Source organism: Myotis lucifugus, unplaced genomic scaffold (assembly GCF_000147115.1).
Source record: "Myotis lucifugus unplaced genomic scaffold, Myoluc2.0 scaffold_138, whole genome shotgun sequence".
NCBI classification, from domain to species: domain Eukaryota; kingdom Metazoa; phylum Chordata; class Mammalia; order Chiroptera; family Vespertilionidae; genus Myotis; species Myotis lucifugus.
The window spans coordinates 1899430-1920594 of record NW_005871186.1 but is presented as its reverse complement, the minus strand read 5'-3'; the positions used below and the strand labels follow the sequence as shown (position 1 = coordinate 1920594).

At 44.0% G+C, this 21165-nt stretch overlaps 2 protein-coding genes across 4 annotated transcripts; one reads left to right on the top strand and one right to left on the bottom strand.

Annotated features, from left to right (window-relative positions):
- Positions 1 to 6150: 6150 nt before the first annotated feature.
- On the top strand, positions 6151 to 15508 carry TRIM68 (tripartite motif containing 68). Of its 3 annotated transcripts, XM_014460749.2 has the most exons (8): positions 6178 to 6221; positions 6702 to 6754; positions 8758 to 9240; positions 10884 to 10979; positions 11688 to 11945; positions 12288 to 12310; positions 12821 to 12921; positions 13124 to 15508. In XM_014460749.2, the coding sequence occupies exons 3-8, from the start codon at positions 8815 to 8817 to the stop codon at positions 13672 to 13674; spliced, it is 1455 nt and encodes a 484-aa protein (XP_014316235.1). In that variant the 5' UTR covers positions 6178 to 6221; positions 6702 to 6754; positions 8758 to 8814; the 3' UTR covers positions 13675 to 15508. The 3 variants fall into 3 exon arrangements, with proteins under 3 accessions (XP_006094585.1, XP_014316235.1, XP_023614553.1); XM_006094523.3 differs by lacking the exon at positions 6702 to 6754 and having other exon boundaries at positions 6151 to 6221; XM_023758785.1 differs by lacking the exons at positions 6178 to 6221; positions 6702 to 6754 and adding an exon at positions 7516 to 7593.
- Positions 15509 to 18940: 3432 nt separating this feature from the next.
- Positions 18941 to 20061, bottom strand: LOC102425457 (olfactory receptor 52I2-like). Its single transcript, XM_014460750.2, has one exon. It carries the CDS (start codon positions 20044 to 20046, stop codon positions 19072 to 19074), a length of 975 nt encoding a protein of 324 aa, XP_014316236.1. The 5' UTR covers positions 20047 to 20061; the 3' UTR covers positions 18941 to 19071.
- Between the last annotated feature and the right edge of the window lie 1104 nt (positions 20062 to 21165).

Here is a 21165-nt window from a genome sequence, read left to right as displayed (position 1 = left end):
CCAGAGCTGTTGCTCAGGCAGCTTCTCACTTATTGATACTGCCCTCTTGTGGTAGTCTTGGGGAGTTGCAGCCCCTTAAGGTCCTAAGGAAGCAACTCATTCCACAGTACTATGCTGCCCCTTAGCTCTCCCTTTCTCTCAAGACAACTCTTTCTTCCTTGAACCACTAATCGCTGGCTTCTGTTCTCCAGCGCGCGCGCGCGCGCGCGCGCACACACACACACACACACACACTCACACACACGGTAATGTAGCGTGGTTGTTTTTATATGTAGGACTCAGACTTGTGTCCAAATCCGAGCCCAACCACTTACTAATGGAATGACCACCCCTAGCCTCAGTTTGAAGAGAAAAATAAAATACTAGCAACTCTCCAGTGAATGTTTGTGCTCATTATTATTATTCAAAACAACTGGAAGAGCCACTGGCATAGGAGAAAATCCAGTTGAGATAGTGCTACAGGGCTGGCTTTAGCTCAGCGGTTCCTTCGCATACAGAGATAGTGCTACAACAGCCAGAGGAAGAAAATACATTGGGAAGGAAGAGAGGGCAGCAGTGCAGAGGCTGCTGAGAGATCAGGCAGTTTGTAGACTGAAAACAGAGAGGGTCACTGGTTACCTTGGGATAAGTGGTAGGAATAGAATCTTGAATGAAGTAGAGTGAGGAGTATGTTGGGAAGAAATGGAGAACGTGGATGTAGATAACATTTTTAAAAATTTTGTACATGAAGAGAAGCAGTGAAATAGGCAATATGGGAAGAATTGATAGATCAAAGGAGAGTTTTTAAAATGTGTATTTTGGAGCTAGAAGAGATTGAACACAAATGTCAACAAGATGGAGTTAGTTGAGAGGCTCTCTGTCCTTTACTTCTCACATTACTAGAAAACACACCTGTGTCACTTGGAGTTCTTCAAGGCTATGACCCTGGTCAACCCTCTGTCTTTCCCTCTGTACATGGTAACCATGAGTGGAGTGGGAGCAATATCACCTGCTCCCATAGTTTTTATCTCCCAAACAATCCAGACCAATATCCTGAGCTCAAGGCATGGCAATGTCTATAGGACATCACCATTTAAGTGTCCCTAAGGCACCTCAATCTCAGCACCTCCAACTAAGCTCATTATCTCTGGTCCCAGTCTGTGCCCCCAGTGTGGGTTTTTTGTTCCTTGTCACAGAAATGATTCTGTTGCCCAAGCCAGAAATCTAGAAGCTATCTTCTCCTCCTTCTCCCTGTCTCTCTCTCACCTCCCCCTCCAAACACATCCAGTCAAGCACCAAGTCCTTTTCATACAGATGGCCAATAGACATATAAAAAGATTCTCAACATGGCTAATTGTTAGAAAAATGCAAATTAAAACCACAATGAGACATCACCACACACCTGTCAAATGGCTAGCCTTAATAAATCAACAAACAACAAGTATTGGAGAGGATGCAGAAAAAAAAGAACCTTTGTGCACTATTAGTGGAAATGCAGATTGATGCCGCCACCATGGAAAACACTATGGAGGTTCCTCAAAAAGTTAAAAATGGGTTGCCTTATGACCCAACAATTCCACTGTAGGGATTTATCTGAAGAAACACTAATTTGAAAGACTATATGCACCCCTATATTTATCGCAGTGTTATTTACAATAGCCAAGATGTGGAAGCAACCCAAGTGCCAGCAACAGATGAGTGAATAAAAAAAGCTGTGGTACATATATAATGGAATATTACTCAGACATAAAAAAAATGAAATCTTACCATTTGCAATAGCATGAATGGCCCTAAAAGGTATTATACCCAGTGGAATAAGTCAATTAGAGAAAAACAAATACCATATGATTTCACTTATATGTGTAATCTAAAGAATATAATAAATGAGCAAACAAAATTGAAGACACAGAGAGTAGGCCCAGTCGCCCAACAGTGAATGCCCCCTACCAGAGAGGAGGGGCCATTGAGGGACTGGGTGAAAGAGGTGAAGGGATTAAGTACAAATTGATAATTATAAAATAGTCACAGGATGTAAAGTACAACATAGGGAAAAGAGTCAATAATATTGTAGTAAATATGTATGGTGTCAAGTGGGTGCTGGAATAATCCAAGGGGACACTTTGTAAAGTCTATAATTGTCTAACCACACTTGAAACCAATACAAAATGATATTGAAATTATACTGCAATTGAAAAATAATTTTTAAAAATCATCAAATCTTCTTTGTTTTCCTCCTGGATAGCTCATGAATTCGATTATTTTTCTCCATCTCCTTTGCCTTTACTCCAGTTCAAGTCAAAATAAGCTCTTGCCTAGATCATCAGAATAACTCGCTCACTGGCCAGCCTCCCTGAATATTTTTCCTACCAATTCACTCTCCACACTGTGGTCAGTGCGACCTTCAAAGCACAAATCAGTCTGCAGTATCTTCCCAGTGACATAGAATGAAAAGTTTTGGTAACAACATCAGGCATCATACTTCTTACCCCAGCTCATAAGGCCTCCATGAGTCACCTCTGTGTACGTCTATATCCCATCACCAGCAAGTCTACCTCCCTTTTGCATACGGAGTCCCAGATGTACCAAAATTATCCTATGGCTACAATGTGCCAAGCCTTCTCTCACCTTTCAGCTTTCACATATTTTTACCCATGGGAAGGACATTAACTTTACTCCCTGTTCTGATTAATACTTAGCCTTCAGGTGTCTGTTTAAACTTCCTTGCTTAAGGAGATCTTTCCTGAGTCCTGATCTTGATGGAACCACTTTATTCTTTTCCTTTTGTTTAACTGAAAGCGTTTAACATTATGGAATTATCTTTTTTCATACCTCTGAGTAATTATACCCTCCTTTTAGGTAGGGGGGATGGACACTGATGTGCATATTTAAAGAAGGAGGTTTACAGATCCTTTTTAATTCACTCTTAATGCAGAGATTATTGGTCTTCTTGTTGATGTTCACTCATAACTCATATTTCTATTACTTCAATTGAGACATGTTTAATGGGAAGGTCCCCTTACATTTTTGGTAGCAACATCACGCACCATTTTTAAATGGCTGGTTCCCTTTTTAAATGGCTATTTCCCAAAGGAACTTTTCAAACAGTGTTTTCCTTGTTACAGTAATAAGAATACTGAGTAAAGCCCTAACCGGTTTGGCTCAATGGATAGAGCGTCGGCCTGTGGACTCAAGGGTCCCAGGTTCGATTCCGGTCAAGGGCATGTACCTTGGTTGCGGGCACATACCCAGTAGGGAGTGTGCAGGAGGCAGCTGACTGATATTTCTAACTCTCTATCCCTCTCCCTTCCTCTCTGTAAAAAATCAATAAAATATATATTTTTTTAAAAAAAGAATACTGAGTAAGGTAGACCATGGTACAGCTTTTAAAATAATACTCTATCCCTATATTTTTGTTTCAATATTTTCACAAGGCAAGAATGCCCACTATCACTGTCACTTCTATTCAACATGGTATTGAATATTCTAGCCACAGCTATCAGACAAGAAAAAGAAATAAAAGGCATTCAAATTAGAAAGAAAGAAGTAAAATTTTATTTGCAGATGACATAATACCCTAGTATAGAAAATCCTAAAGAGTCCACCAAGAAACTATTAGAACTAATAAATGAATTCAGCAAACTTTCAGGTTACAGATTATATGAAATCTGTTGTGTTCTACACATAAATAATGAATAATTAGGAGATACTACTAAAACAACCCCACTTACAATTGCATCAGAAGCATAAATACCTAGGAATAAATTTAACCAAGAAAGTGAAAAACCTGTACTCTGAAAACTGTAAGATATTGAAGAAAGAATTAAAGAAGATACAAATAAATGGAAGAATATACCTTGTTCATCGGCTAGGAGGATTAGCATTATTAAAATGTCCTTACTACCTAAATCAATACATAGATTCAATGCAACCCCTATTAAAATACCAATGGTACTCTCAGTATTAAAACAACTAATACTGCAATTTATATGGAACCACAAAAGACCCCAAATAGCCCAAAGAAATCTGGAGAAAGAACAAAATGGAAGGTATCACACTCCCTGATGTCAAATTATACTTCAAAACTACAATAATCAAAACATATGGTTCTAGAAGGAGACTTGACTTGGGGTGGTGAACCCACAATACAATCAATATACAGATAATGTATCATAGAATTGTGTACCTGAAAACTATATAATTTTATTAACCAATGTCACCCCAACAAATTCAATTAAAAAAACAGTATGGTATTGGCATAAAAACAGATACAATGTATATAGGTCAATGGCACAAAATAGCCCCAAAATAAAACTCACTTATATGGTCAATTAATCTATGAAAAAGGAGGCAAGACTATACAATGAAGTAAAGACAGTCTCTTCAGTAAGTGATTACTAAAGATACATAGAAAAAACGACACTGAACCACTTTCTTATGTCATATACAAAAATAAGCTCAAAATGGATTAAATGATTAAATGTAATACCTGAAACCATCAAAATCCTTCTATCTATAGGTTTCAGAATTCCTCTGCTGAATATTTTGACACAGATTAATTATCAAGGTCCCTTTTTACTGTATTGTGGCCTTCCCAGAATTCATGAGAAGCACCTGGCCATTTTATCTTGTCAAGCATTGAAACTGCTGGGTTTTCTGCTTAGGGAGTAAAACTGGCCTTTCCTTTCACCTTCCTTTTCTGCATTCTCTCCTTAGGGAGATTTTTAACCATTTGCTCTCAAGTGTCCTTGTCTGGGGAAGATAATGGCTTGTTATTTATAAACCGGCTACAAATTGTCCAGATTGTTTGGCTTTGTTTTAACTTTCCTGTCTCGGTTTCCCTATTCCACTTGCCCTGGAATTTTCTGAGCTTCTTGCTGCCCTGTAACACAACCAACTTGATCCTGAGCTCTTTAGGAGCAGAGACTGTGTGCCTCAGTTGTGATCCCAGCATCCAGCACAAAGTGTTGCAAAAAGCTGGTGTCCAATAAATGTTTAAAGTGGTTTGTTTCAATGAACCCACTCCCTATTCTGTCATGGCAGCCATTTATCCAGATTCAGGTGAAACAGAAGATCCAGCTCAAAACTCAATTACCTCTTTTCTTCTTTTTGCTCCCCCATTTGTTTCAGGAATTTTCCGGGCCTCACCCTTCAGAATTTCCACCATGTCCTGGGCCCTGATGTTGGCCTGAGGACCCAAAGAGTTTAAATCCAAACAATGGAAATGAGCTTCACTTGGAGGATTTCCTTGTTATTTTCCATGTAGATTGGATGTGCCTTTATTTGCTTATTCAGTAAACACCTACATATCAGGAAAAGGACAGGGTGCAGGGAGTCCAAAGAAAAATCCAATTCACTCCCTTTAGAAGCTGTATGTCTGTATATAAGTCTGTGTCTGTTTGGGCGAGGGAGGGGTATCAGTTGTTTAATAAAACTTTATTTTAATTTTTTTTAATGACAGCTTGTGACCAGGGATCCATTTCACCTTCACTCCACCAGCTCCCAGTCTCTGCTTCTAACTTTAAGGCGTGTGGCAGCAATAGTGATGAAAAATGTGCCTGCTAAAATAGACGGGGGACAGGGGGTAATAAGAACCCAGGATCCGATGCCTGGAGCCAGGAGAGGTCGCTCGTCTTGCTGGAAACGGCAGAGCCCCGCCATGTGCCCGGCCCTGCGCTAAATTGCGTCACTGAGCCAAGCATGGCTGATCTCACATGTTGGGGAGTTTAACACAGGAAACTGGCACATGAACAGCATTAGGCCTCGGCACCCGGAAGCAACGAGCTTCGCTCGGAAGAGCCGCTGGTCAGCTAGGGCTGAAGCGTGGCCCATCCATGGTTCCTGGGACCGGGAACCGACCGGGCCGCCGCTAACACCGAGCCTGGGCGCCCGCTCCCGAGAGCCCCACCTTCGATGCGTCCGGCGACAGCCTCCCCGGCCCTTTCACAGCTCCAAGGGCTCTGAGCTGGGAAAGGGACCCAAAAACCGAGATAGCAGAGAAAAAACAGGCATGCCCAGAGGCGTGCCGAGGACCGTCCCCTCCTCTGATTGGCTAGGGTTCTCCTGTCCCTGGCTGTGATTGGCTGCTTCCACAAAGATGCGGCTGGACGAATTCCGGCGCCGGGCCCTTGCCCGCCGCTCATTGGCTTCGGCCCCGTGGGCGGGGCCTGAGGGCGGGCGACAGGCCGAAGAGCCGGCGAGAGGCCGAGGAGCCGGCGGCTGCGGGGACCGTCTGCCCGCGGGCGGTAAGTGCTGCGGTCCAGCCGCTTCTGACCTTGCGGACACTCGGCCGTGGGAACCTGGCAGCTCCACTTCCGGCGGTCGCCGCGGGGCGCCAGTCCGGGCTAAGGGGGGATGTGGGGAGACAGCCGTGCCTCTTCTGAAGCCAGAGGTCCTGCCAGGTCTCCTCACTGTGCCGCTGCCCTGGGGCCCGGCCCCGCGCCCTGGGGCCTGGGGTTTCCCACCCCCGCCCCCCTGCTCGAACCCGGAAGATCGCCGCCTCCACTCACCCCTCACCCCACTCAGGTCCCTCCTTGCAAAGCTTTTCCAAGCTCCGCCCCCTCCTTTCCAAGGTCTTCCCCAGACCGACTCCCCGCCCTGCCAAAGGCAATTTCGAAGCAATTAAATGTTTAATGAAGTTCTGTCGAACTAACTTATGTATAACAAAGAAAACAGTGAAGCAGGTTTTACATCCTAAGAGCAATACCTCTAAATCCTTTTTACAGAGTCCACGCTTTTAACTTTTTCATGCTGAAATCTTTTTATGGCCCTACTAAATGTAAGTAATATACTTACACCGCATTTCTTGATTTATCATTTTGCTCTTTCCCTCACTTCCCTACTCCCACCAGTTTTCCATTCTATTTTTTTATTCTGCTGTTGATCTTGGTAGCTTTCAATCATAGATCTCAACCTGTGTTGTGGGAGCTCTTGGTGTCCCTCTGTCTTAGGTGAGGATGTTGACACTTTTCCCACTTCCAACCTAGGGTCAGCTGGACCTCAACAGTTGCATTTAATTCTTATGTATTAAAAGAAAACTGTTGGAGGCATTGTTCTTAGCCTTGGGGATATAGGCGTGAACAAAATTGATGGTGTCACTATCCTCTTGAAACTTCTAGTGGGCAAGTAAGACAATAAACACATACATGTCCAATGATGTGAAGAACAGGGTCATGGAGAAGTCATTTCACGCTGGGAGAACAGCAGGAACCCAAGTGGGGTGGAATGACCAGGAAAGTCTGCAGGGGTCTGGCTGTAGGAAAGTGTGGAAGTTTTTCTCTCTGCTTAACTGGACACAGGTGCTATTTCAAGGATGAAGAACAAGAGCTTCCTATTGGCCTGGGTGCTGGGGAGCCAGGATAGGCTCTTCAGTGGGTTAGTGATTTCATAAAACAGGTTTTAAGGTACTAGATCCCACAGTTTGGTAGTGTTAGTGGGGGGAGGGGAAGCAGGAGACAGGGAGGCCATTGAGAAGGCTGGACCACCTGCTCGCCTTTAACAGAGAGTCCTGCAAAATCTACTTACTGCTTCATTACCTCCAGGAAGACTTCCTGCACTACTCGAAACCACAGTGATGTCTCTCTCTCTTGAATTTTTATCATACCTTCAAGTGTAGAGGTTAGTAATTTGCCCAAGATAGAATGGTGGGGCCCAGGACCAAACATCTGTAAAATGAGAACAGTAGAATAATGGTTTCTCCTTAAGGTTGTGAAATAAACTAAGCTAGCCCACGTAAAATGCTCAGGATAGTGTAAGTGCTCAAGGAGTGCTTGCTATTATGATTAATATATGCTCTCAATTTTCTAACAAATTATAAAAGCATTTTGAGTGTAGGAACTATTTCCTATGTCTAGCTGGTTTATTTATTTGAGAAAAGTTTATTCAGTCATAACTGCATTTCAGGTACTGTTTAGGTGCAGTGACTAAGACCAACATGGCTCTTCCATGTACAGACTCTAGCTAGTACCACAAACTTGCAAAGTGAACGAGTAGATATTGCCAACCGTGCCAAGAGCACGCCATTGGCTGTGTAGGTTACTTACCCATATGTGGCCCTGGCGAAAATCTCAGGTTTCTGGCTGGGATAGTGACTGCGTTATATGGGTTTGATTAACATCAGATGACCTTTGTTTTTATCTGCCAAGGGCTGTTGTTTTATCTCTCCTTCTAATATTCTAGTGTCAGCATCTCCATGAATGCTGGTGTGGAGAAGGGAGCAGGGGTTTACAGGGTGTGGGGAAAGGATTGCTGGTTCTCTTGTACTTTACACTTTAGTGTGCAACACAAGAAACCAGTTGCGCATGTAGGCAATGGGTTTCTGGCATAGCCTCTTTTTTGCCTCTTGAAGTATATAAGTATACATATAAACATTCCCCAGAGTGAGACTAGGGGTATTTCTGGCCTTATTTTAGGTACTGAAACATCCCATTTTTGTGACCTTATTCAAGTTCAAGAGGAATAATGCTGATTTGGAGAGCATGATTGAGGTGGGTCTCATGACCCCAGAGGAGGGTCAGAGATGACTGAATGAATGAAAAGTGAGAGTTCCCCTCGTTCGCTTGCTCCAGCATCCCCGGATGGCCCTCTGTGGTGTGGGTAATGTGTCCCGGTCAGAAATTCAGTTGGGAAGGCCAGTGCTTATTAAACAGGGTCAATAAAGGACCGAGGAAGGATGGAAAGGAGGAACTTGTTTTTCTTCCACACATTAATTTTCCCATTTATGGATCCCTTTGCTCCTCTGTTACGTTTGCCTCTTACCTGTTTTTCTTTTCTTCTTCTCAGCCTTCAGTACCTCCGCCTGGTTTTGTTCATGTTCCCAGGAGGGTGTGAAAAGGAGCCATGGATCCGGCAGCACTGGTGGAAGCCGTCGTGGAAGAACTGGCCTGTCCCATCTGCATGGCCTACCTGAGGGAGCCCGTGAGCATTGACTGTGGCCACAGCTTCTGCCACAGCTGTCTCGCTGGACTCTGGGAGGTCCCAGGGGAATCCCAGAACTGGGGTTACACATGTCCCCTCTGCCGGACTCCTGTCCAGCCAGGGAACCTGAGGCCTAATTGGCAGCTGGCCAACGTGGTAGAAAAAGTCTGTCTGTTAGGCCTGCACCCAGGAATGGGGCTGAAGGGTGATGTGTGTGAGCTCCATGGAGAACAGCTAAAGATGTTCTGCAAAGAGGACGGCCTGATCACATGTGAGACCTGCAGCCGGTCCTCTGAGCATGAGGCCCACAGCGTCGTGCCCATGGAGGATGTCGCCTGGGAGTACAAGGTGGGGGGCTGAGGCTAGCTACCCCAATCTCTTCTCTGCCCCTCAGTTGGCTGTGTCTAAATTAGGAACTTGACCAGCGGCCCCAGAGATAAAATGAGAACTGATTCCTTTGGTCCTCATGCCCACCGAGCCTTGGGACCTGATAGTGAGCCACATCTCCTTGCATCAATGACCTCCTTTGACTTCCTTCCCTCCCACTTCCATGCCCTATCCCTAACCCCAAAATGGCTTAATGCCTAACCCAAAGATGCTTCCTTACTGAGAATTTGAAGGAGACGCAGTCTGGTTTAGCTGGAGCTCTTGGTGCCTTGAATGAATCTGGTATGGGGTAGTCAAGGCTACAGCTATCCGAACCTGCAAACTCCTAGCAAATAGTCATTTGACATTGTGTGAGTTCCTTTAATCCCCTTGTCTTATAGACAAAACTGAGGCTTAGAAATTTGAGATCATGGAAGAAACTATGGCTGAGTCATTTAGGTTTGACTTTACGTTAAGTTAGTTAAAGGAATATCAAAGGATATGACTCGGGTCTTGCTCCTGGGCCAGTATTCTTTCTCTTCTTTCAAGCCATTTTTTTGAGGGGGGAAGGAGTGGAGGGAGAGGCTGCAGGGGGAGTCACCTCTGACATACCTGCTATTCCTTTTTTTTATCTCATTGACTTCCAGCTTCTTATACTTTCTTCCGTTGTCCATGTTAACATATCTTTACAGAATCATTATGCCAATAACTCTGTGATGCAATACTAGTCTTAATTTCCTTTCTGGAAGTTGAGATTAGAAGGTAAGAGTGTAAGACAAATCCCCAGAATTAGCTGTTTTTCTATGTGAGAAGAATTTCTACAAAATTAAAAATATTTACTTGCTCATTTTGTTTTGAGAGTATTAGAATAGAGAGGCAGTATCACATAGCATGGAGTTACACAGCAGTGTGAAGTCCCAGCCCAACCAGTTACTAGCTGAACAGATTTGAGTATGTCTCTCTCTCTCTCAGCCTCAGTTTTCTTATCTGTACAATGGGGATAATACCAGTCTCAAGAGGTTGAGCACTGAATGTATATTTAGTACTTAAGCGTATGTGTGGTACTTGGTAACTTTTTAACAAAATGGTTAATATCATCATCAGAATACTTCATGCTTTCCAGTAGTAATCTCTTGCATGAGTGTTCTAGGATAGTGCTTCTTACCTTTAATGAGCATTTGAACCACCCCAAATTCTTGCCAAAATTCAGATTCTAATTCTGGAGGTCTGGGGTGGGGCTCGAGACTCTGCATTTCTAACAAGCTTCCAAGTGGTGCTGATGCTGTCGACCCCCTTGGACCACACTTTGAATAGGTAGGTTTTAGGAGGCCATAGGGTAATGTGGAGATAAGTATAAAGAGGCATGGATAGGAAGCCCAAGGAGGTCTTCTAGCAAGCTTGGAAACAGACGTTTTCTGTCACTCCACAGAAACTTAGAGACTGTGGGCGTTGAAATTACTCTCAGAACGAGAGCTACCTTGGATGTCATGTGGGTAGGATTCCATTCCCTCTTTGGCATCCCTTTGCTCCCAGCATTCCTTCTGGCTCATCACCTGAGGGACACTTTGTTCCCCATTACCTAGCAAGCCTCATTATCAACTGGCTAAGGTTTTTATCTCTTTCAGTGGAAACTCCACGAGGCTTTGGAACACCTGAGGAAAGAGCAAGAAGAGGCCTGGAAGCTGGAAGTTGGTGAGAGGAAACGAACTGCCACCTGGAAGGCAGGTTGCCGCCTGGGGAAGGAGTTTGGGTGGTTCCGATGTTGTCCTGGAGCTGGCCCATGGTGACTTCCTCATCTCTATGAAGCAGAATGTGGGGATTGAAATCAGAGCCAGGAATCCTCATACCAGCTTCCTCCACAGGTTGTGCAGCCCTAGGCAGGCCATGTACTTCTCATTCCAGTTTCTTGATTGTAATAGTGCCCTCATATGTCCTCATACACCCCCCACATACACTGGAAAATCACCTCTGAAATATATTTGAGGCCGTAACTACCAAACTATCAGAACTTTAGATCAACAGAAGGTAACACTGAACTAGTCAAAAACAACATATTGAACTGAGATAATACCAGTAAGAAGCAAAAGCATCTACCAGTGTAGTTGTTACACTGCCTTAGAGGCTCAAGTGTAATGCTCTGGTCATTATTTTGAAAATAGCATATACTATTCTGAAAATAGGAAATAGTCTAGAGCACATAGTACCAAGCTAATATCCTGGGCCCTACTGGAGTCGATAAGGATAGGTAATAGGGCCCCAGAAGCATGTGAGAACAGAAGATAAGAAAAATAGTAGCCTTCATCTTGGCCTCTACAGTGCCAGGCATACAGTTGGTACCAAAACATTCCAGAGTGTGTGTGTGCGCGCGCAGTCCCTGGTGGCCCTTGCATGAACAATATCAGTGCTTTTCTCCCATCCTGGCTGTGCAGATACAGGTGGAAACCCGAAAGCAGAGTATCGTGTGGGAGTTTGAGAAGTACCGGCAATTACTAAAGCACAAGCCACCGGGTCAGCAGCTGGAGGTAGAGGCAGCCTCAGCTCTCGCCAGCCTGGAGAGGGAGGAGAGGGAGACGAGACAGAAACTGGAGCTGAATCACGATGCACTCATCCAGCAGAGCCGGGTCCTGTGCCGGCTGATCGCAGAGCTGGAAGAGCGGTCTCAGAGGCCTGTCCGCTGGATGCTGCAGGTGAGTGCACCCATAGCCATCCCCCACCCCCATCCCCGCACTTCTCCTGCCCCTGGCTGGTTGGATGACCTGACCCATTGTAGGCAGGTAGGTGGGGCGGTGTTCAGGCAGCTCTGGCATCATACCAGTCCTCCTTTGGCCAGAGAGTTGAGAGTCAGCCAGTCCAGTTTAGCCTATCCTGCCCTCCCGTAGGCTTCTCCCTTCCTCCTCTGCACACCTTCTCTCCAGCCTTGCTCTGCGTCTCCCTTGCCCTTAGAGAAACCCCCTCCCAGCGCTCAGTGTCTGTCTGTTCCCTCCAAGGAACAGCAGATACTCATGTGCTGCACTTTTTTCTCCTTCTAGGGCATTCGGGAGGTCTTAAACAGGTACGTTCTCATCCTTGGAGCCCCTGGCAGACCCAGGGGGGATAGTGGGGCCTGGCCAGAAGTGGGGAAGGAACAGGGACCCATGTGGTAGAGAATCAGGGACTGCTCCATAATCCTCTCCCTCTTTCCTTGCATTGGCCAAAGCAGCTTTATTCACCTTTCTTTTTTCTTCTTTGTATTTAATCAGATTCATTTCCAGTGTTATCAATAAGAATCTCAGAAAAGCTATAAAATATGTGGTGTCAGATAGATCTCTCAAGGAGGGAAAAACACTACAGATGTCCATTAGTCTCTAAGCTCTGAGTGTGGCACACCTGTTCCTCTCCCCGTGTCGGGTGAATGTTCTGTCTGTGCAACAAACCTTCCTCTCAGTCGAATAAGCATCACAGCTTTGCTTGTTGATGCTGGGGAATGGCACCTTCCTGCCAACCCCCTCTTCCCTGTACTACGGGAAGGTCCATGTGTCTGAGCTAAGTCTCCTTGACCCAAGGCTTACCCCTCCTTTATTAGGAGCAAGTCTTGGAGCTTCCAGCGGCCAGAACCAGTCTCCCTGGAACTGAAGACAGATTGCCGGGTGCCCGGCCTGAGAGAGATCCTGAAGACGTATGCAGGTAATGAGTGCTGGCGGAGGTTGTGATGGGCAGTGGGAGGGGCCCCGCCCAGGAAAATAAAACCATTCAGTGTCCTCTGGATGCCTCACCTAGCCCCACTCCCACCCGTCACTGAGAAATCCGGGGCTGTATTTATCAGGGAGACCTCGCCCATGGCCCCTCGCTCTGTTCCAGCATTGCCAACCAGGATCTTTTTCCCTAGCTGATGTGCACCTTGATCCAGACACTGCTTATTCCCGCCTCATCGTGTCTGAAGACAGAAAGTGCGTGCGCTATGGAGACACCAACCAGAAACTGCCCGACAATCCTGAGAGATTCTACCGCTATAACATCGTCCTGGGCAGCCAGTGCCTCTCCTCAGGCCGGCACTACTGGGAGGTGGAGGTGGGAGACAGGTCTGAATGGGGCCTGGGAGTGTGCAAGGAAGATGTCGACCGGAAGGAGGTGGTCTATTTATCCCCCAACTATGGCTTCTGGGTGATAAGGCTGAGGAAGGGCAATGAGTACCGGGCAGGCACTGATGAATACCCCCTCCTGCCCTTGCCAGTCCCTCCCCGGCGGGTGGGTGTCTTCCTGGATTATGAGGCCCAGGACATCTCCTTCTACAACGTGACCGACAATGGCTCCCACATTTTCACTTTCCCCCACCACCCCTTTCCTGGGCGCCTCCTGCCCTACTTTAGTCCTTGCTACAGCATTGGTGCCAACAACACTGCCCCTCTGGCCATCTGCTCCCTGGAAGGAGAGGACTGAGACCCACCATCCAGCCAGAGGCCACGGAATTTCACCTCGGCCCCAGGGGTCTTACAGGGCCCCGCCCCTGACAAGGGTTCCCTGAAACTGAGTTGAGCCTAGAATTTGGGATTCCTCTGCCTGGCCCAGTGGTCTGCTGCTCCTCAGCCCGCACCTCTCTCTAAACCACTCATGTGAAGGAGGTGAGGCGTAGTCACATGAGCATTGTCCCTGTGAGGGAAGCGTGACAGGGCTGACGGTGAAGATCCCCGTGACTCTCACAAGAAGGACTTGTCCTTTCTGTAGCTCAGGCCCCTCTTTTTCAGTCCCTGTTGGTGCCATAACTAAGTCACGAAGGACGATGAAGTAGATCCAACCTAGAAACCTGTTGGCAAAGAATCCTGCTCACATCCAGAGTTGGCTGTTCTGCTGAGGCCAGTCGGGGGAGGCCTCCCCTAGGTTTGCTGCCGATGAGCAAATGTTTGAGCCCTGCTCTCTGGCCTGCAAACTAGAGGCATTCATTGCAGATTGTCCAGACCACTCCCGTGGCCATCCCTCAGCACGAGCTGGGCACACCACTGTCTCAGACTCTAGGGAGACCTGTGTCCTGGCCCTGCCCTTCTCTCTGAGTGGCAGGATCAGAAAACCTGTGAGCCTTGTTTTTAGTTTCACTTTATGGATAAGAAAACTGAGATGGCCTTAATAGAGCAAGTTATTTCTCACAAAGCTGTTGAAAAAAGATTGTAGAGATTTTAACGTATTTCTCACATTCGAATGAAACAAGATTGGCAAGACTCGCTTCTCAGGTCACGTGTCTGCATGTCATTCATTACATTTGGGTCTGAAACTTCCCACCCGATTGAAAGATTTTTCAGCCTCTGGAAAAATGGGTGGAGTGGCTGTATACTCTCCTACCTCACAGGGTTGTTGTGAGGATCTCAGATCCATCCCATACTTGTGTTCCTTTCTCAGGGACAGAGGAAAGCAAGTTGAGAATATTGCCCATGTTACCTTCCTATCACATTCTCGGCCAGCATCTGACAGCAGGGCCTCTGTCTCAGGACCTCTCCTCACAGTCTAGAGCCCTTTAGACAGAACGTGGCCCTACCAGGGCAGACTCTGGGCTACTGTAATATACTGTGTATCTGTTGTACGTTTGTCTTGTTTGGATTAGTATTGGGACTGTGACTGCAGGATAGAGACGAGATAATTTAAAATGAAAAACAAAATGCCCAGGAAAAAGACTCACTCGCCCACAAGCTAGTTGAGCTAAAGTTTAGATCTTTTTGTGTCACAAAGGGAGTCTGAATCGTTCTGGTAACTACATAATATTCTCCCTGCCTTTGTCTTCTCTAAATCTGTGGCAGAAGGAGAAATAGGAGGCAGTGTGAGGGAAAGAGTAGGACTAGGCACAGAAAGCCAGTTTGGGAGCCGTATATATAGTGAAGGGGAACTTAAGACTGTGTATCTGTGCTATTGACACATGAGTGATTGCTGTGTGTGGCTAAAGTAACTCACTGCAGGCCTTAAGAGTGTGATGTGGGAAGGTTGTGTCTAGAAATGAACTGCAAGACTAGCATGAAGAGTTCATGGCTTTGCCTATTGCGAGGGGCTGTAACATATACATCACATATCATCACCATGACTTAAGACACAACTTCTGATGTACTTTAGACGTGAAGGAGGGATGTTGGGGTAGGAACGAGCAGCAAAGAAGATACTAGGTGGTGTATGGACAGAGGCAAAGTTACTCCTGTAATAAATAATAGCAAAAACTGTCTTTCTACTTGAATTGTTAATAAATGAAAGAGGTAAAAAAGGCCAAAATGGAGAAATAAACTCATTCTGCCCACCACGCTTCCAAGTCACTTCTTAAGCATTAGCAGAAGGGGAATGGACTAGTAAGCCACCCGACCTGGTCTTGGCAAAGTGCTGAGCTGACCTAAAGTAGAGGGGCTCTGTGTCTTATTGTGGGGGAGACTCAAAGTGGTCCAGAAGGGGAAGCGGCAGGTAGGCAAGTAGCCATGTGGAGGGTAGAGTGCCTGGGGAATTGTTTACAGACTTGAGAAATAGATCGGTAGGAAGTGCTTCCCATTAGATGTCCATAGACACTTAGCAAAAGAGGCTAGGGAAAAGTCAATATTGTTCTTTTACCGTTTTATTAGGACAATCCTTGGAAGGGTCAGAGAAAAGTTGATCAATTCATTCAAACCTAGAATGAACTAAGGAGTGGGATGGCTTAATTTGTTTTGTACTATTTGGGGGCCTTGGGTTTTTGTTTTTGTTTTTTTTTTCATTTATAAGCTGATTTTGGAGCTATGATTGCTTGTTAGAAGAATTACAGGTTAAATGAAGTCATGCCGTTTATTTCATATTTTCTGATTATTAAGACCAGGCAAGAAGATTGGAGTTTTTAAGCATATGAAAACCCTTTTCTTTAGGGTATTTATGTGCACTTATCTTCTAAGAACCCCATGAAGACAAGACCTTATTTGTCTGATTCACCATTATACCCTCCATCTAGCAGTGTGTGTGTGTGTGTGTGTGTGTGTGTGTGTGTGTGTGTGTGTTGATAAACAAGTGAGGGAACTTTCAATCTTATTCCTAGAATCAAAGCAAAAATAAGCTCCCCTTGTCTCAAAGGGGCATGAAAAACTAGATGATATTTAGTTCTAATCTTATTCAAAAACTAATTTGATGAATAATTATAAAAGTGTTCTGGAAGGGGAAGAGGCAGATAGCCATGTGGAGGGTAGAGTGCCTGCATATCCCCTGAAAATGTCTACCCTGGCACCTCCAATTTGATGTGATAATTCACCACAAGGCAGGGTTCAGGCATGAGATTTGCCTATTTTTGTTTTACTGACAGAAACCAAGGGGTGCAGTGCCTGAGCTTTGAAGGGAAAGGCTACTAAAAGGGTGAAGTGCTTGAGTTCTGCAAAAGGAAGAGACAGAGGGCAAATCGGGTTTACAACTCACAGGAAATTTAGTTTACCTTTTTTCAAGCAGGATTGGTTGTGCTGTCTTAAAAGCAAACATTGAGAGTCTGCTGTGAATCACAGGCACCAGTTAAATGAGCACACACTGCTTCATGTGATAGGGTAGGAGTTGTAACTAAATGTATTGGGGAAAGCACAGGATTTTCTGTTGGGGGAATAGCCATGGAGGGAACCAGTCCACTTTGGAAAGGATATAGTTCAATAAAGAGTTGAGTGCCAACAGTGGATCCCAGTTTCAGGGAATACTAACGTGAATGAAACAAAGCTGCAGGGTAGGCTTCTAAAGGAAATGCTATGAAGACATTTCTGGTTTGGGTGCAAGCTAGACTGTGCCTTTGTTGCTTTCTATCAGATGCAGTCAATTCTTTGGTTTGCTTATGAAGAAAGAATAGTGTGACTTTTCAAAATAGAAATCTTATCAAATATGCTTAACCACCTCATCTTGATTTGTTTTTATATTACGGGGTTGCAAGAGGAGGAGAATTTCTTTTTACTTCTCTGGGAGCTCAGTGCATCATCAGATTTTTAAAATATATTTTATTGATTTTTTTTTAACAGAGAGGAAGGGAGAGGGATAGAGAGTTAGAAACATAGATGAGAGAGAAACATCGATCAGCTGCCTCCTGCACACCCCCTACTGGGGACGTGCCCACAACCGAGGTACATGCCCTTGACTGGAATCGAACCTGGAACCTTTCAGTCTGCAGGCCGACGCTCTATCCACTGAGCCAAACCGGTTAGGGCCATTATCAGATTTTTAGAGGCTGATTTCTGCTCCACTAGTATTCAGAAACAGAATATATCCTAGTAGACAGACAAGTCCGATGTTAGCAAAAGGTGTGTATATAGCATGTCTGTTTGGAAGAATTATCACATGAATGATAATTATAAGACTGCAGTTCTAATAGTACCTAAAATTATTGAGTTAGAAATCTATTGTGTAGTCGTGGCCAGATGGCTCAGTTGGTTAGAGCATCATCCAATACACCAAGATTGTAGGTTCCATCCCCAGTTAGGATACATACAAGATACAAAAAAAAAAAAAAAAACATGAATGCATAGATAAGTAGAACAACAAAACAATGTTTCTCTCTCCCTCTCTCTGTCTCTAAATTCAAATAATTTTTAAAAAAGAGATCTATTGGGTATATATTTTAAATATGTACAACATGTTAATCTTATGTGCTATCCTTTATTTTAATACCCTCTATAAATTATCATTGGTTCTTCCATCAGTAGAAAGGAGATATAATATTCAGATACAATTGTTATCAACACTATTAGGAAATTATCTTTTATTAAGATTTTCAAATGTATCAGAGTTAAATATATGTACTCCTACATATGAAACTTTTTTTTTAGCTTATACTGATTATTCACTTTAAGACTTTCTGAAAAGGTAAAATATAAAAACAAGTACCTGGTGAGCTGGAGAAGAGTAGTGACATTTCAGCTTCATTATTAATATTGCTATTGTTTTCTATTAACCTTTTCATCCCAGAGCACACCTCCTGAGAGGTGTTCAAAAGAAGAAAGACCTTTTATATTTGATTCCTCTCCTTTGTGTCTACAGTTAAGTTACACAAGCAGGACTAGGAAGAAAGTGAAAGATGTCCAAAACAGAACTCACATTGCCTTGGCCTCTGTTGCTTAAAAATAAAAAGCTTATGATTATGTTAAGCTGGCTCCAACTAGCTTAACAATGGGGATATAGTAAAATGATATAGCAGGATCTTACAGAACTTAATTATAAAGGTATATTCAAGTATCCAAAATGAATTAAAACCACGGAACCAGAGACTCAGTTTCTTCATCCCATCTTATAGATCTGCTGCTTCTGCTATGGAACAGATTTCTCTTTCCAAGTTCATGTGTTAGAAAAATGGCCACCATCAGTGGTCCCAAGTTTACATCTGAGATAAACTGGAATCCATTTTTATTGGAGAAGGACTCTAGCCCAGGGGTGGGCACATGGCCCAAGTTGAATGGATTCATCAATGGGCCAGAAGACAGAGTCATATATTAATAGCTGCTTCCATATAATCACATGAGGAAATGAACAGTTCTGATCAAATTAGCCAGGTGTGGGGAGACCAAACAGTTGGCTTCTTTTGCAAAGGTACTGGTAGGATATTAAGTTGGAAATATGGGTCAGAAGCTAAGGAAAGAAAAACCCCCAATCTATTTTTCTGCCCAAATTTGTCTCTAATTCAGATACTAGTTGATTGAAACCATTAAACATGTTGTCAAAACAACCATTTTTTTCACATTCTTGCTAGAAATTGAAAAGTTACACAAGGATGGTCTTTACAGTTTCATCTTAGAACTCCTATGGCACCAGATGAACCAAACCATCTCCTCAGATCTCTAAGACATATTTGAAGTAGGCTAGAATGCTCAAGACCTGAATAGACTGTGTTCATGAACTCAGATTGCAGTGGTCGAAGAGACAATGCATCAGCAAACTCCATATTTGCTCCCGTATTTGTTTGGTCCTCAGACCATAGATAATGGGGTTTAAAGCAGGTGGGATGACCACATATAAGTCAGCTAGCAGCACTTGGGTGTGCAAAGGCACTATGTCTTGCCCTAGCCAGGCCACATAGATGGATGCCATCCCAGGCAGGTAGTACAGAGCCATAACCACCGCGTGGGAGCCACATGTGCTTAATGCTTTCACCTGAGCATTCTTTGAGGAGAGATTGAAGACTGCCTGGAGAATCAGGGTATAAGAAGCAGCAATGAAGGCCACATCAGAGCCCACGATAATGGAAGAACCAATCAGACTATAAAGGCTACTGGACGTGGTGTCTGTGCATGCTAACTTGGCCACAGCCATGTGCTCACAGTAGGAATGGAGAACCACGTTGGAGCCACAGAAAGGTAGATGACTCACCATATAACTTAATGGAGTCATGAATATGACAGCTCTGATGGTGATGGTCATACTCATTCCCAGCATCACTTGAGGCGTGAGAATACTCTTGTAGTGTAGAGGCTTACAGATGGCTACATAGCGGTCAAAAGCCATGACCAGCAGCAGCCCTGTCTCTATAGCTGTGGTTGCATGGATAAAATACATCTGAGTGAAACAAGCATTGAAGCTGATGGAGCTGCCTCCTGAGGAGAAGATGCTCACCATCTTGGGCACCACAGAGGATGCCATAACAATGTCCACAGCAGCCAGAACACAGAGGAAGCAGAACATGGGCTCTTGTAGAGTGGAATCCATCCAGATTATGGTCAAGATGAGGGTGTTTCCTAACAGGGCTATGATATACATGGCACTCATCGAGATAGCCAGCCAAAGATGTGAAGATTGCAAACCTGGGATACCCACAAGGAAGAAGGTGGCAGGGGTTTCCGTTGTGTGGTTGTAGGGTGTTCCCAGCATCACAGATGAGACTGTTTTCCTGTTAATGCATAAAATGATAGAAGAAAAGGATGCAATCCTCTGAGATTTACTCCCAGCTGTGGTGTTAAGAAAGCCTGGTGGTATTGTCAGCTCAGAACTAGAAAACTTACATCTGACAAAGTTATCTTGCCCCACCTCCCATCCACCTCATTATTCTTTGCCTCATTATTCATCATTCAAAGATTGACTGATGGGTTACCTCCTTTGGAAGTCTCTTCAGCTCTACTTCCTCTGCCATTCCATGTCAAAGCTAAATTATGTACCTTCTCAGCTTTCATAGAATCTCACAGGGACCTCTGAGGGACCTAAATTAACAATTCCAATGCTCTACCCTTGACTTTATTGTATTCAATCATATGTGCCTTGGTCATGGACTTTTATACCTTATACCAAGTTTGTGATACATGGCTGTGGTGTGCAAGTCCATTAAAAGAAGATATGTGTGCTCGTTATAGCAAACAGATGAATGAATGAGAAATCAGAAGTTTTTTATCTTTGTGTGTTCAGTTCCTAATATTTAATATTTTTGAATGAAACAATGAACTTCCTGATATTGAACATGTCATATTTTGTATCCCCAGTATAGTGCTATACAAAAGATGAATGAAACATCCTTCTGATTAAAAAAATGAATTGGTGAATTCATGAAAATCATCAAGGTCATTAGAAAACAACATAATTTTTCATAGGAGATAATAAACTGTCTGGAAATATTTATAATCCTTACCTTTTCTTTACTTCAGCCTGGATTTCCTCGTTGAGCTAGGTTCATTTAATAGATTAAATAACTACAAATAAAACTTTAGGGCTCCTTTATAGATGACCCCCCAATAGGTTTTTATGATTCTTCAATATAAATAACTTCGTGATTTATAAGCTACAAAGACATTCCAAATTACAATAAAGCTTTATTATTTAGAATTTTGGGGATATGATTGCAAACCATGGTCTTTATTGAACCGGACAAACCACCACTAACAACAACAAAGCCTAAACGTAAGAGATGCCTTATAATGGAACAGACTGAATAAAGTAATAAGCTCTGCTTCATGGTCAGATTAAAAGAACCTTGAGGTGCCCTGGCTGATTTGACTTGGT

Excerpts from the sequence above, each read along its gene's own strand:
- TRIM68 (XM_006094523.3), top strand. The coding sequence starts at position 8,815 with ATGGATCCGGCAGCACTGGTGGAAGCCGTCGTGGAAGAACTGGCCTGT. Across the intron at positions 9,241-10,883 it reads ATGTCGCCTGGGAGTACAAG|TGGAAACTCCACGAGGCTTT; the intron begins GTGGGGGGCTGA and ends TATCTCTTTCAG. Across the intron at positions 12,311-12,820 it reads ATTCGGGAGGTCTTAAACAG|GAGCAAGTCTTGGAGCTTCC; the intron begins GTACGTTCTCAT and ends CTCCTTTATTAG.
- LOC102425457 (XM_014460750.2), bottom strand. The coding sequence starts at position 20,046 with ATGCTGGGAACACCCTACAACCACACAACGGAAACCCCTGCCACCTTC.